Source organism: Dendrobates tinctorius, unplaced genomic scaffold (genome assembly GCF_039654945.1).
Source record: "Dendrobates tinctorius isolate UK_male_01 unplaced genomic scaffold, ASM3965494v1 ptg000055l, whole genome shotgun sequence".
Lineage (NCBI taxonomy): Eukaryota > Metazoa > Chordata > Amphibia > Anura > Dendrobatidae > Dendrobates > Dendrobates tinctorius.
Window position 1 is genome coordinate 1,181,417 of NW_027361723.1, and position 16,731 is coordinate 1,198,147.

Below are 16,731 nucleotides of genomic sequence, written 5' to 3' on the forward strand. Positions count from 1 at the left end.
GTGACAGTGGTAGCAGCAATGCAGTATGGAGCATGATGGACAGGCAGGAGATGTGCAGCTGTGTAGTGACAGTGGTAGCAGCAGTTCAGTATGGAACATGATGAACAGGCAGAAGATGTGCAGCTGTGTAGTGACAGTGGTAGCAGCAGTGCTGTATAGAATATGATGGACAGGCAGGAGATGTGCAGCTGTTTAGTGACAGTGGTAGCAGCAATGCAGTATGGAGCATGATGGACAGGCAGGAGATGTGCAGCTGTGTAGTGACAGTGGTAGCAGCAATGCAGTATGGAGCATGATGGACAGACAGGAGATGTGCAGCTGTGTAGTGACAGTGGTAGCAGCAGTGCAGTATGGAACATGATGAACAGACAGGAGATGTGCAGCTGTGTAGTGACAGTGGTAGCAGCAGTGCTGTATAGAATATGATGGACAGGCAGGAGATGTGCAGCTGTTTAGTGACAGTGGTAGCAGCAGTGCAGTATGGAACATGATGGACAAGCAGATGACGTGCCGCTATGTATTGAGGCTGGTAGCGGCAGCAGTACAGTATGGAACGTGATGGACAGGCAGGAGATGTGCAGCTGTGTAGTGACAGTGGTAGCAGCAGTACAGTATGGAACATGATGGACAGGCAGGAGATGTGCAGCTGTGTAGTGACAGTGGTAGCAGCAGTACAGTATGGAACATGATGGACAGGCAGGAGATGTGCAGCTGTGTAGAGACAGTGGTAGCAGCAGTGCAGTATGGAACATGATGGACAAGCAGATGACGTGCCGCTATGTATTGAGGCTGGTAGCGGCAGCAGTATAGTTTTGTACAAAATGCACAGGTAAGAGATGTCCGGATGTGTCAGGGCAGTAGCACTAACAGCAGAAACCGTACAGTATGGAACATGATGAACAGTCAGGCAGAAGCATTAATTGGCCAGTTATAAATTGCCAGTCTCCATTGCCATCAATGGCCGATCTAGTCATTGCTGGCCCTCATTACCCACCCTCTCTAACAGGCCATTTACTGCCATTAGTCTATTCTTCTGACTCAAGGGTCAAGACGTGCGCCAGAGAGAGGTCCATGTACGACTGCACCATTTTCTGTTGTGCGTCAGGTTGGCTCAGTGAATATGAACTGCTGATTCATGCTCAGATTTACGTTGTGTTGGCGGCTGCTGCTGCTTTGGCCCCTTGTAGCGGTGGAGAGCGGCCTTCCTGCCATACATGCATCCAGCAGGCGTCTGCACGGTGAAAGCTTCTAGAAGCTCAAAACGGAAACTATCCTGGGAATAAGGTAATTATGCCTCCCTATCGGAAGCAGGGAGAAAATTCCCCCATTTTGCTTTTCTAACAAGGGTCTAACAGCACGGCTGTGTGACAGTCATTCCTGTGCGTGATGCTAACAGTGTGCAGGTTACCATGTCAGCAGCCCAGCGTGCAGCTTGCCATTCTCCCCGTGTGAACAAGGGCTCTGTGGTTTCATCCTCCGCCCTGCACTGTGATGTTTGGTCATAGCCGACGGCATCATCATTCACCTTGTCATCCACATTTCTTATCTGTGCATGTGAAAACTGCTTGTCTTCCATCTCAAACCCTCTTAGTTCCTCGTCCTCCTCCGCTTTGTCCCGCAGGCGGCTTTCTCTCTCTGTGTGTCCAGCAGGGGGATGACATTGTTGACACTACTATTGTTCCTACCCACAAATCCGGTGGCTTTTTCTAATGAGCAGAGAAGACTCGTGTCCCTAATCTTAGGATGACTCCTTTTCCCTGTGTCCGGGAGGAGGAGGTGGATAAGCACCATGGGAGTGTGGGACCAAGACCTGCCCAGCTGTGGAGGTGTCGCTAGAACCAGGCCTGGTTGTGGTGGTGCGTAGTGAAAGGTGCCATGTAAGACATAGACCCATATGTGTTGTCCGTGTCCTGAATTGTTGCTTCACGTTCAGATGGTGGTGCTCATCTTTCCACACAGCGTTTCTAGGAGTGATCCCTGGTATTTGGGGGTGCGAGGCAAGCGGGGTTTGTTTTTGTTATTTTGCGAAATAATGGTGGCTTGGCCTCCTCCATTGTGGCTGAGTCACATCAGCAGTGAAATTCAGGAATTGGTAAAGCATCGACTGCAACTACTTCAGTTGACACATCATCGGATGACTGGGCACGTATTGTGGTTTTGTTCATTTTTTTTTCATTAGTTTTTGACCTATGTAGGCGGCATTCTTTATCACCTCTTCTCATGACATCACCTTGTCACCTTGATTTTGTTCCCAGGACTGTTCTAAGGCCGGGATCACACATGCGAGGAATACGGGCAAGTCTCGTATGTTAATCCCCGGCACTGCCGCTGGTACTCAGGAGCGGAGTGTGCTGCTCCATGTATTGCTATGCGGCCGCACGCTCTGCTCCTGAGTGCCAGCGGCAGCGCCGATTATTAACATGCGAGACTCGGCTGTGTGCCTCGCATATGTGATCCCGGCTTAATAATCACCATCTTCATCATCCCTGCAAAATGTCTTAAGCACCTTGCCCAATGTCATCCCCACCTTTGAGTTACCCCCAATGTTACTTGCCAGCACCAATACTGCATTTGCCATGACTACTACAACCAAAACATAGCTACAGCCATGTCCTCCATCTCATTTTTGTCCAAACTCACTGAAGGCATCAACAGGAACCCCATCCTAAGACATTTCTTCACAGTCCTCGGAGTGCTGAAACTTAGGAGTAAAGATGGAAGCTCACTAGGGTTCAGTGAGGACAGAGGTGATGGAATAAAAAGACCACAGCGGAAATGAACTTTTGCAATGAGTGGTCTGAGCACCGGTGATGGTGTCTCTGCCAGAGGTAACATCTTGCTGCTGTGACTGAGATGATGAGTGAGCCATCCAGCCCCGGTGTCTTTGGCTTCCTCCGCAGTAACACTCCTACTAGATACAACTGTTACCTGCTTCTGCTACTAACAGCCGGGTGACTGGTGCCGACAGTGTTGCTTCTGCTGTTTGCTCTACAGCCTCACACGTTGATCCTGGCAGACGGCGTGAACCTGTACTGGTTACTGAGTGCTGTGCTTCACAACCTGCCACAGGCTAAACTGGAATAGACCGTGGTGTGGTGTTTACGAGACATTTGCAGAAAATTCAGCAATATTGGATTTAGCAAAAGTAGATATTGGAGAGGTGAAAAGGAGCAAAGTGAATTGCAGCACTGACGACAGCAGTTCATGGCCTAACACGGTGTTGTTGCAGATTTTTTGACTGATTGGGTAGATATACCCTTGTGCGTGCTGTGGCCTGTCCTAATTAGACAGAGTCTTATTGAGCGCTCAAGGAAGGAAAGACGCCACACCTGGTTAGCAGCAACACCTTCCAGCAAAACTCTGCTGGTTTATTCACATTCATGGTTATTTATCAGTTCGTACAGAAAGGAGTGGTTACTCATTAACATAAAGGCTGAACTTCTTATCTAATTGGTCAGTTTAAATACATGAACATATATGGGTGTCTGACCTAAGGTGACTTAAGAATCGGATGATATACTGCCCCTTGTATTCCAATGTCAGCAAGACTCCAGTATCGGCTTGGACCATCTGGCATAACTTCCTCTTCTGTATGTCTGGGACAAATGTCACAAGACAATGCTATCATGAGATCACATCAGCTCCCCAGACTCTCTCATGGGGGGGCGGGAGGTCATTTCCACCAACTAGTTATAGAGTTCAAGCTGTAAATATGTATCTGTGTGCATATAAGAGTATATAAGAATACATGAGTATATGGCAGTGTACAGCCTATGGCAGGCAAGTGAGATCTAGATGAAATACATATATATTTCCATAACAGTGTCAGCGACTCGTATCTCTCTCTCCCCCGCTCTTTCACGTATTTAAACCTGTGTGTTCTCTTCTCACACACTAACACTCACAATGTGAACTGTGTCTCTCTGACTGAGCTCTGAGGTCCTCTCTCCTATCCACATTCACCTCAAAATGGCAGCAGCTTCTCGTGATTGGACATTTATAAGGGCCATGAGTGATCAATGACCTCTAACGTATAGTCCCTCATTAATGGCGGGCTTTGGTGTAAGGTTAGCGGAACTGCAAAGCATTATGGGAAACCATTGGGTGGTGACCTTGGTCATGTGATCCTTGTGTCTTATCCTCTCTGTAACGTGGCGGAGGCCATTTTAGGTGAATCGCAGCTCTGTGGGATCCTCGATCTACGAATTTTGAAACCTTTCTAGCAATCTGTGCAGATTCGATGCCCTCACGTCTAGTCTGGATGTGTTTATCAGGGATCTCGTAAGCAGAACTTGTAACGTTATGATATTGCTCGCTGATCCAGGGATTCATTCTGATTCGGAGTCGAAAGTTTGTTTTCCCCCATGTCGAGGAAAATTGGTTTGTCAGTCACGAGGGTTTGCCGTCCTCTGGATAATAATCTTTATATGCCGCAAACATGTTCCCCAGCAACTAATAGGAAATGACAGGTTAGCGGACTAATAAACACATGAAACCCCAGGAGCGAGGAGCTGATGGCAGGAACGTGGACTCTGCGAGGAGTCGACACTACACAATCCATAGAACGCGACGGGCATTGATATTTCGCAGCTTGATAGTGGGCAGGCGGGCGGCTCCTCCGTGTCTCACACAAGCTGTCGGATTTGATGGCGGATGTCGATTCCTGTTACTGATTTTCTTCAGGCAAGAAGTTTAATCACTGAAGTCAAAGATAGGATGATGGTGCGGAATTAAGGAGGTTAGGTCTCGATCTAGAATGGCGGAGGCGAGATTGGGTGGAAGGAAGCAGATTGTAATCCTCTAATATGTGACATCACTTTTATATGGTGTCTAATGATATTATTTGTGTCTCCACACACAGGATTACACAATAGTAAAGAAGACAAGTGACTGTGTGACTCCCGCCAGTCGTCTCAATGAGTCAGGAGGGCGGAGCCTCATTACAGATCCTCCCCCGCATTCCCCAATACATGAGAGGAGCAATAAGAAGATCCTAGAGCTCACCAACAAGATCATTGAGCTGCTGACCGGAGAGGTGACTGCTGGGACATTATACACTGTGTTCCAAATTATTATGCAAAAAATATTTCCTCCTATTTCCCCTAAATTACCTATATGAATTGCAGTCATTGTTATTTTCCAGTCATCTAATATTCTAGTATAATTGGAATGTTTTTGAACAAACTGCCTATGAAAACAGTATATTTTTAAAAATAAGAAACACTCACAATGCATGTTCCAAATTATTATGCACAGCAGAGTTTTCAACCTTTTTATTTTTATTTTGAACAAAACAATGGTGACTTGTGAAGTTATAAGCATTATCAGCTAATTACAAAATGAAATCAAACAGTTTTCAAGTCAAAACTTTATTCTAGGTGATGTTACATTTGCACATAGGACCCTTGTTGGAAAGAAGCTTCTGAACTCTCTCGTCCATTGGATTTGTCAGTTTTTGGATGGTTTGTGCTTCAATTGATTTGCCTGTGGACAGAATCCCCTCCCAGAGCTGTTGCTTAGATGTGAACTGCCTCCCGCCATCATAGACGCTCCTTGTGATGATGCTCCAGAGGTTCTCAATGGGGTTGAGGTCAGGGGAAAATGGTGGCCACACCATAAGTTTGTCCTCTTTTATGCCCATAGCAGCCAGAGATGCAGATGTGTTATTTGCAGCATGAGACGGGGCATTATCAGGCATGAAAATGATCTTGCTGCGGAAAGCACGGTTCTTCCTCTTGAACCATGGCAGGAAGTGCTGTTTTAGAAACTCCACATAGATTATGGAGTTCATCTTTACCCCTTCAGGGATCCTAAAGGGGCCGACAATCTCTCTCCCCATGATTCCAGCCCAAAACATTACTCCACCTCCTCCTTGTTTTCATGGGGTGTCCATCCACCAGCCATCCTCCACTCCATCCATCTGGACCATCGAGCGTTGCATGGCACTCATCAGTCTTCATGTCTCGTTTGGCCCACTGGAGCCGTTTCTGCTTGTGTGCAGTGGATAGAGGTGGTGGACAGGACGGCTTACGCACAGCTGCAAACCTCTGAAGGACCCTGCATCTTGCTGTTCGGGGGACGTTGGAGGCACCAGCAGCTTCAAAAACTTGTCTGCTGCTATGACAAGGCGTTTTTGCAGCTGCTCTTTTAACCTGACGCAATTGCCTGTTGGAAAGAGTCCTCAATGTTTCCTTATCAGCCGCACACGTGTGTGCCGGGAATCAGCGACATACTTCTTGATTGTGCGATGATCACGATGAAGTGTCTTGGCAATGTTGATTGTAGTCGAGCCTTGACCTAAATACTTCACAATTTGTTGCTTCTCAGCAGCCGACACATCCTTTTTCTTTCCCATTTTGGCAAAAAATGTCGGCTGCTTAATAATGTGGAACAGCCTTCTTCAGTAGTCTTGCCTTTATTTGGACGCACCTGCCAAACTAATGTGCACAGGTCTCTGCAATTGCTTTCAGTGATATAAAGAGCCCTGACACACATCACCAGCAATGAGTGTAAATGACAAAAAAACTCTAACCTTATCACTCCGAAACTCTTTTTGCATAATAATTTGGAACACAGTTTACAGGGCCGGCACTGGAGGATTCTGGGTAATGACGGTATCCTTATATGTGTCAGGTTCCTGTAAGGTGTCAGGACGTCACCGTCTATTTCTCCATGGAGGAGTGGGAGTATCTAGAAGGACACAAGGATCTGTACGAGGACGTCATGATGGAGGACGACCGGCCCCGCACATCAGCAGGTGAGAGGAGACATGTAGGAGTCTTGCTGCTCATTACTGTTGGCCAGGGATGGCGTCTGTACTGAAGCCTGCTGTGTCTCACCTGAAGAGGTGGATCCTCAGAGCCTTTTGAGTGAGAACGCTTTAATGCAGCATCTAAATGGTTAACAGCCGATGCTAGGTATTATCATCCACGTGTGCAGGGAGCTGATCTCCTGAGTGCCCTCTATATACAGTCACCAAACTTTGCATACATCATTAGTACAAGCTAATATTACACTCTTTGATGTATTTTATCAGAGAATGCATCTTCTTTCTCCACTTATCAGCATCTTCCTCCCCCCTTCGCCTTTTGAATTTATCATTCATTCTGCCCAAAACAACTCCAACCGTGCCAAGAAAAGATGCTAACAAAGTGAGGTGTCAGACTACACGTATTATAGTCTACAGTGAGGAGAGGGCGGGTAGCAGAAGTCGAGGGAGACGTAAAAAGATTCTGCTAAGCTTTCTAACAAGTAACTTATCTCACCTAAGAGCTGGATTCACATGTGCACTGCTGAGTACTGCCTTATAAGTTCATCTATGCTGCTGCTTCTGTCGGTGTCATAACTAAGGAAAAAGAGCCAGAGTCAATCTGTGTTTATTGTGATTGGGAGACATCTTAATAGCGAGTCAACATCCTCCAGCTCGGTCGCTTGCAAATTCAGACATGGCATTGTGCTTGCAGAGGGGAAAACTGTTGAAAATGCAGAATACTAGTCAAATAATTGCCGGAATTAGTGCTTTAACCCCTTAATGACCGGGCCAATTTTTACAATTCTGACCACTGCCCCTTTATGAGGTTACAGCTCTGGAGCTTCCATGGATCCCGGTGATTCTGAGAATGTATTTTCGGTACATATTGTACTTCATGTTAGTGGTAACATTTCTTCGATATGACTTGCGTTTATTTATGCAAAAAATAAAAATTTGGCAAAAATTTTGAAAAATTTAGCAATTTTCAAACTTTTAATTTTTGTACCCTTAAATCAGAGAGTGATGTCACACAAAATGCCCAAAAGTGACACCATTCTAAAAACTGCACCCCTCAAGGTGCGCAAAACCACATTCAAGAAGTTTATTAACCCTTCAGGTGCTTCACGAGAACTAAAGCAATATGGAAGTAAAAAATGAACAACTTAAATTTTTTCACAAAATTTACATCGCAACCAGTTTTTTTGTGTGAAATTTCTCCTAAGTACACCGATACCCCGTATGTGGGGGGAAAGCTACTGTTTGGGCGCATGGCAGGGCTCATAAGGGAGGGAGCATCATTTGAATTCTTGAACTGAAAATTGGCTGGAATCAATGGTGGCGCCATGTTGCGTTTGAAGATCCCTGATGTTCCTAACCAGTGGAAACCCCCCAATTCTAACTCCCAACACCACAATCGTGACTCCCACGCCGCGACCGTCAGTGACTCCCACGCCGCGACCGTCAGTGACTCCCACGCCGCGACCGTCAGTGACTCCCACGCCGCGACCGTCAGTGACTCCAGCCCCAACCCTAGCCCTAATAGGAAAATGGAAATAAATAAATTTATTTTATTATTTTTCCCTAACTATGGGGGTGATAAAGAGGGGTTTCATTTACTATTTTTTCTCCTTCGTCTCATTGGGGGACACAGGTGCTGTGGGTGTATGCTACCGCCATCTGGAGGCTGACACTAGGCAGACAACACAAGGTTAGCTCCTCCCCCGCCATATACACCCTCGCCCTGATTGCGGGCGGAAGCCAGTTTTTTGCTTAGTGTCTATGGAGGCACACATCTGGTCCTTTTTCTCCAGACTTTTTTTGTCCATGAAGATTAGACAGGGGCAACGGATCCTATTGAAAGGGTCCGATTTCCCCAAACCATCAACGGGCGAGCACGTGCGAGTGTCGTCTCCACATATCCTTTCCCGCGACGTGGGACATGATGCCGGACCTAGCCCTGACCACCCCTAGGTAGAGAAACTTTGGGCTATTCAGAGGCACAAGACGGTCCGAGCGGCCCCCACTGCTCCACCAACGCAAGACGAAGGTGCTGCAAGGAGGCGGACGGTCCCTCTCCTCGGCTGAAGCTGGACGGAGTTAGGGTGCCTGCACCGTCCAGGATCCCCTCACCAGCCCTCGCTCCCTGGTTTGTTGTCCGCCCTAAAGGGCCTACCTGGATCTTGTTTTCAGCTCAAGGTACGGGCGTTCGGGGGGCTCCTGGGCAGCAGCAGGCAGCGGTGTGCGTCTCCCTAGGGCCTCCTCGTATCCAGAGGAAGAGGCGGTTCTTGCGTCAGCTGCCGTGGCGCGCCACCGCCGCCGCAGCATTCACGGCGCCGCGGGCGGGGGAGAAAAATTTAGCCCCCGGCTTTTTAGCCACTGTTAGGCCGCGGCGCGCCATCGCCACCCCTGCGTCGCGCGGCGCCGCGGGCGGTGGGGGGAAAAATTGAGCCCCCGGCTTTTTGCTGGTGTAGGCCGCGGCGGAAGTACCGCCCTCGGCGCGATGCGTCACTTCCGGTGGCCCGCCCCTTGGAGCGCTGGGCGGGCGCCGGATAAATCCAGGCCCCGGCTTTAGTGCGGGGAAGGCCGCGACCAGAAAAGATGTCGGCTTACCCCACGGAGACACAGCAGGTCGGGCACGCAGTCGGGGGGCACAGGTCGGGTAAGTGCAGGCTGCGGAGGCCGCTAAAACAGCAAGGGGTCCTCTCCTCCCCCACCCCTCCCCTCCTATATAGGAAGGAAGGAAAAAAAAACAAACATTTTTTTGGTTTGGATATATAAAATGCCTAGCAGGCTCAATATGGCCAGGAAACGGAAGACGCACACTTTTCTCTACGCTGCATGCACTTCTTGTAAGGCCCCGTTTCCACGAGCGCAGAGCGCCAAAGTGTGCGAGGCCTGCGACTCCGAAAGTGCCCAGGAGCCTCCCTCGGCGACTGAATCCAGAGAAACAAATCCTCCGGAATGGGCGCTATCATTATCCCAGTCTATGGCTTCACTTACAAAGGCGATCGAGTCCCTTCACGACCCAAATGGAGGCAAGAATAGTGGCTCGCTTATCTGGGAAGGGTCCTCCACCTCACAGGAACCTTCGGCCTGCAGGTGCTGTTCCCATGCCAGACAGAGGCGAAGGAAACAAACCCATACGAGGTCTCCAGGCTTATCCGGTGCCTCGGCATCGGGTAGTTCAGCATCACGCTCCCTTTCACCAGTGAGCGGGAGCGGGCAGAGTTTGGATCGTGACTCAGACGAGCCACTTGATCTAGATACCCCGGGATGCCGGGATGCCGGGAGACAGTGGACAGCCTCATTGAAGCAGTCAATCAAACCCTGGGGATTGAAGATGATGCTACCTTGGCCGCGAGCCATAAGGTAGCCTTTAAGCGGGCCAAGCACCCGCATAGAGCATTTGGCACTCACCCAGAATTTGAGGATATAGTGCAGCGCCACAGAGAACGCCCAGACAAGCGTTTTTCGGGTCAGAAACCTATAGAGGCGAGATACCCATTTGCCCCGGAACTCTGTAAGAAATGGGCAGAATCCCCAGTGGTGGACCCACCAGTGTCGCACCTGGCCTCAAAGTCCTTGTTGTCGGTGCCTAGTGGCTCGTCCATTAAGGACCCCACGGATCGGCTTATAAAGGGTTTGGCGCGATCAGTTTTTGAGGCATCAGGTTCGGCGCTCGCCCCTTCGTTCGCGGCGACGTGGGTAGCCAAGGCCATGATGTCATGGTCAGAGTCTTTGAATAATGCCTTGCAGGATAGAGGACTACCTGCGGAGGTGTCTGAGGTCGCAAGTCAGATTGCTATGGCTGGAGACTACTTAATGCGTCTTTGGATGCGGCTAATTGTGCAGCATTTGCGGCCGCTAACTCAATAGCCATTAGGAGAGCCCTCTGGTTGAGAACTTGGCGAGCCGATTCAATTTCCAGGAAGTCCTTGACTTCCTTGCCCTATCAGGGAGGCCGCCTGTTCGGGGAGAAGTTGGATCGGCTCATCTCCATTGCGACAGGAGGGAAAAGTAGCTTCCTCCCACAGCAAAAGGCGAAAGAGCCTTTTCGGCAGGTCCCGACACGTTTTCGAGCTTTTCGCAACACCGGATGGATGGCAGCAGCCAGTTCGACCGGCCCACCTCGCTTCAACCAGGATAGGGAGCGACAGGTCTCATATAGACCAATTCCGGTGGGAAGGATGCGCGCTCGCCAGCCCAGGTCGTGAGGAGCCAGGGCCCAGAGACCCTCAGCCAAATGACTCGGAGTCTTTGGTAGGCGACAACAGCAGGGTGGGGGGCCGCCTGCTCCTTTTTCGCCATATCTGGGACGAGGTAGCACACGACTTATGGGTGGTAGAACTGGTGACTTCAGGGTACAAGATAGAGTTGATCAGGTACCCTCCAACACGATTTTTTCTCTCCTGACTTCCCAAGGTGGAGTCTTGGGTGAAAGCACTGCTAGGGGTCATCGATTCACTCCAAGACAACGGAGTTATTGTTCCCGTACCAGAGCACGAAAAAGCTCAAGGTTTTTATTCCAATCTGTTCGCGGTCCCCAAAAAAGACGGGACGATCAGACCAGTTTTGGACCTGAAGCTCTTAAACAGGTTCATCAGAGTCAAACATTTCAGGATGGAATCTCTCCGTTCTGTTATATCAGCCATGGAGCAGGGAGAGTACTTAGCCTCGATCGACATTCAGGATGCCTACCTGCACGTTCCCATTTTTCCTCCGCATCAAAAGTTTCTTCGGTTCGCCATCAAGGGGCGACATTTTCAATTCGCAGCACTCCCATTCGGGATAGCCACCGCCCCCAGAGTGTTCACGAAGGTAATGGTAGTCGTGATGGCCGTCTTACACTCGAGGGGCATAGTCGTCTTGTCATATTTAGACGACCTCTTGGTGAAGGGTCCCTCGTTTCGGGCGTGCAAGGAGAATGTCAGCATTACACTGGATACACTCTCCCGCTTAGGTTGGTTGGTCAACAGGAAGAAATCATCTCTGGTCCCAGCTCGGAGGATTGTTTTTCTAGGAATGGTCTTCGATACCTCCCAAGGGTTGGTAAGTCTCCCTCAAAACAAGGCCCTAGCGCTCGGACAGGGAGTCCTGAAGCTCCAGCAGCCGGTCCCTCACACCGTTCGGTTTGGGATGAGGATACTGGGGAAGATGGTGGCAGCAATGGAAGCAATTCCGTTTGCTCAATTTCATCTTCGACCCCCTACAGCACGCTCTCTTGTCAGCCTGGGACAAGAATCCGTTCACCCGCGATCAGCGGTGCCGGCTATCCTCTCAGGTCAGGCAATCGCTGGAGTGGTGGACGACCAGATCCTCCCTTCTTCAGGGGAAGCCGTTTCCCCCAGACCACTGGCTAGTGGTCCCGACCGACACCAGTCTCCTCGGCTGGGGAGCGGTTTTTCGCCACCACATGGCACAAGGCCAGTGGTCGCAACAGGAAGCTCGTCTTCCGATAAACTTGTTGGAAATACGAGCGACCTGGCAGGCGCTGCAGCATTTCCAGTGCCTCCTAGCAGGACGGCCCTTTCGGATACAGTCAGACAAAGCCACGGCTGTGGCTTAGGTAAATCATCAGGGGGGCACGCGCAGCAGAGCAACCATGCGCGAGATAGCACAGGTGCTTCATTGGGCCGAGAAGAACCAGTCGATAATTTCGGCAGTCTACATCCCAGGCGTAGAAAATTGGGCAGCGGACTTCCTCAGCCGACAAGAGGTCGTTGCTGGGGAATGGGCCCTGCACCCCGAGGTCTTCCAGCAAATTTGCCAACGATGGGGAACACCGGATGTGGACCTGATGGCGTCCAGAACGAACGCCAAGGTGCCTGTGTTCGTCGCTCGGTCACAAGACCCATGAGCGTTCGGGGTGGATGCGTTGGTCTTACCATGGAACCAGTTTCGCCTTCCATACTTGTTTCCTCCGTTGCTATTGCTTCCAAGGGTCATCAGGAAGATCAAAGCAGAGGGGGTCCCATCAATTCTGCTGGCACCAGACTGGCCCCTACGGGCATGGTACGCAGATCTTGTTCGGCTGCTCACCGACGTCCCATAGCGACTACCAGAGCGCCCAGATCTACTGCACCAGTGAACGATCTTCCACCCGAACTCAGGGGCCCTGTGTTTGACAGCGTGGCCATTGAATCTTGGATTCTAACTCAAGCAGGTTTTGAGCGTGAGGTGGTCACCACAATGGTTAGCGCCAGGAAACCGACCTCAGCGAGAATTTACCATCACACCTGGAAAATTTTCTTCACTTGGTGTCGAGAGCGGGGTCATTCGCCCCTGACGTTCTCTATTCCCAACATCTTGGCCTTTCTTCAATCAGGCCTAGACTCGGGGCTGGCCCCGAGCTCCCTTAGGAGACAGATATCGGCACCGTCCGTCCTGTTCCAGCGAAAGATTGCTACTAATATGCAGGTAAAGACCTTCATCCAGGGAGTCTCTCATCTAGTACCCCCCTATAAGGTGCCGATGGACACCTGGGATCTTAACCTGGTCCTGAGCGTTCTGCAGGAAGCGCCCTTCGAGCCGCTGCAGGATATTTCCTTATCGTTCCTTTCTTGGAAGGTGGTATTTTTGGTAGCCATTACCTCCGTTAGGCGAGTTTCGGAGTTGGCGGCCCTATCTTGCCGAGCACCTTTTCTCATTTTCCAGAAGGATAAGGTGGTGCTTAGACCAGCTCCCCCCTTTCTTCCGAAGGTGGTGTCCTCTTTTCACATCAATGAGGATATTGTATTGCCTTCATTCTGTCCGGCACCGGTGCATCGCGTAGAGAAAGCTCTTCACACCTTAGACCTAGTGATAGCACTCAGGAGGTAGTGTCGCGGACGGCTCCTTTTCGCCAGACGGATACGCTGTTTGTGCTCCCTGAGGGGCGCAGGAGGGGGCTCGCGGCCTCAAAGGCGACCATAGCCAGATGGATCCGTTTAACTATTCAGGAGGCCTATCTTATCAGAGGTGCGTCAGTTCCAGCAGGGATCAAAGCGTATTCTACTTGGGCAATGGGCGCCTCTTGGGCGCTTCGACATCAGGCCTCGGCGGAACAGGTATGCAAGCCAGTAACCTGGTCCAGCCTGCACACATTTACTAAACATTACAGTATCCATACTCAGGCTTCGGCGGATGCGAGCCTGGGTAGAAGGATACTCCAAGCAGCAGTGGCCCACCTTTGAACAAAAGAGGTGCATGCAGCTTGGATCGGTGAGTCAATCTTCCACCCAGGGACTGCTTTAGGACGTCCCACAGTACCTGTGTCCCCCAATGAGACGAAGGAGAAACATGGATTTTTGTTCGTACTCACCGTAAAATCCTTTCCTCTGAGACGCTCATTGGGGGACACAGCACCCACCCTGTTAGCCGGTTGGCTCGTGTTTATTTAATTAATGTGCCTTTTTTCATAAGTATCAGGGTGGTCCCTTGCCAGACATATTATTTACTGCATTAAGGCTGATTGTTGTTGTTCTCCTACTGCTTTTACACTAAACTGGCTTCCGCCTGCAATCAGGGTGAGGGTGTATACGGCGGGGGAGGAGCTAACCTTGTGTTGTTTGCTTAGTGTCAGCCTCCAGATGGCGGTAGCATACACCCACAGTACCTGTGTCCCCCAATGAGCGTCTCGGAGAAAAGGATTTTACGGTGAGTACTCACAAAAACCCATGTTTTTATTTTGATCACTGTGATTGGGTCTATCACAGGGATCAAAATTAACCAATTGGAGAAATCTCCTATTGTTGCCCAGCGCCAGCCGGCAGATCTCAGCGGGAGCACTGCGCATGCGCCAGCCATTTTCTTCCCAGAAGAAGACGTCGGTGGACAGAGCTGCAGGTACCTGGGTGGCTTGAGGGACACCATTTCTCTCTCCTGTGATGTGCTAGATCATATCAGAGGAGAGAGAAATAAATGTGAAATCTGACTTTTAAAAAAAAAAAAAAAAAAAAAATTTGTAGTTGCTGCTATTTGGTGAATAACGGTGATCGCAACACTGGGGATGTAAAAAACCGACCTGAATCATGTTCTCTGGGGTCTCCTCTATGAGACCCCACAGATTTTCCGACACTGGGGGGTGCTATAACCTTATTTCTCAGCGCCGTTAAAAAGCGGCGCTGAGGAATACATACCCTTAATTGCCGCTGTTAAAAGGCGTATCGGCGGTCGTTAAGGGGTTAACTCACGTACACAAAATACAAATATTGCTGAAACGTTACCTAAACGTATAGTTACCCTTTAATCAGGGCTGCGGAGTCGGTAAACTAAACCTTCAACTCCTCAATTTCCCTGACTCCCGACTCCACAGCCCCGGTCACTACTGACTTGGACGTAAAGCGCAGCACAGATTCATCTCAGCTAAAAGCCCAGATCCTGAGATCAGGAACAGATCGGACCTTTATAGGACATTTCGGAACTTTCCCAAATTCTTCTGAAAACATTTACATCTCATCCTGCATTGTACTTCTGTACCCAATGATATATTGTCGGAGTTGGTCCTTTTTATACCGACTCCAGAGCCCTGCTTTTGATTAAAAATGCTTCCCTCAAACTTATATGAACTTATATATGTTAAAGGGAATCTCTCACCCCATTTTAGCCCTATGAGCTGCCGGCACCGCCATCAGGGGCTTATCTACAGCATTCTGTAATGCATTCTGCAATGCTGTAGATAAGCCCCCGATGTAACCTGAAAGAGAAGAAAAAAGAGCTAGATTTTACTCTCCCAGGGGCGGTCTGGGTCTGGTTTTGGTCTGATGGGTGTCACGGTCCGGTGCCTCCCATCATCTAACGGTGACGTCCTATTCTTTGCTTCCCATCGTGGCTCCTGCACAGGCGCACTGCTCTGCCCTGTTGAGGGCAGAGCAGAGTCCTGCAGTGCGCCGGAGGCGCGACGGGCAGGAATGAAGAGGACGTCATCGCTGCAAGATGGGAGGCGCCGGATAGGACCGCAACTCCCTCCGGACCCAAACCGGTCCCGAACCGCCCCCGGGTGAGTATAATATAACTCGTTTTTCTTCTCTTTCAGGTTACATCGGGGGCTTATCTACAGCATTACAGAATGCATTACAGAATGCTGTAGCTAAGCCCCTGATGGCGGTGCCGGCAGCTGATGGTCAGAAAAATTGATGACAGATTCCCTTTAAGATAATGTTCTTTGGATTGATTCTCCCTCTTGGTCTGTCCATTACTTTGTTGTTTATGGTAAGCAGATAAATGAACAGATCCCTCTAGAATTTTGAGACAAATTGTGCTCCATGGTCTGGGATAATACAGGGAGGAAGACTATGGAAACAGAAAATATCACTGGAGAAGACGTTAGCCAGCTGAGGGTCAGGACAACCTCAACATCAAGCGTGACATCTTGGAAAATCATCTACCACAGCCTAAATGTTCGGAAACCAAACAAAGAAAAATGTATAGAGGAGGGTTCAATTTACACTCGCCCTTACAAATACTTTTATTAGATATATACATAAAATATTAAGCAGAAAACGCTCTAACCAAGACTTTAGCGGAAGATCAGTCCTGTACGTTGGAAAGTGCAGCCACCGTAGATCAGATTTGATGCGGATGCTTGAAGGAACTGAGAGCCAACAAAGTTGAAGGCCAAGTATACATCTTCACCTCTCAACGATTTTCTGTCTCTAAAGCACTCTGCCGAAAAGTCTTCACTTGGGGCCACTCCTCACTTCTTTCTGGCCATCCTGGAGTCAAACATACTGCGGAACTTCTCTCTTGGTTCTAATGGTGGCCTTCATCGGGACAAGATGCTAAGAAGTTCTTTACATCTTTCGCTCCTCTTGTCAGTCACCTCGTGGTCCCTTATAACCACTACACACTCCACCAGAACCTCGGTCTAAGATAACAATGGGCTCTGTCATAGACCTTCCTGTTGTGTGAGGGTTTATTACCATTTTCTAGTTCAAAAAAGTCCCCTTAAAATACTTTTATTAGGTATACATAAAAACAATATACAAAAACACGGTGAGATC

At 49.4% G+C, this 16,731-nt stretch overlaps 1 protein-coding gene across 1 annotated transcript in view; it reads left to right on the forward strand.

Annotated features, from left to right (window-relative positions):
• Positions 1-16,731, forward strand: part of LOC141091590 (uncharacterized) — a 127,259-nt gene that overhangs the window by 12,400 nt on the left and 98,128 nt on the right. The window contains exons 3-4 of the mRNA XM_073577256.1: positions 4,862-5,035; positions 6,634-6,757. Coding sequence (XP_073433357.1) covers positions 4,862-5,035; positions 6,634-6,757 — 298 coding nt within the window. The remainder of the gene's footprint in view (positions 1-4,861; positions 5,036-6,633; positions 6,758-16,731) is intronic.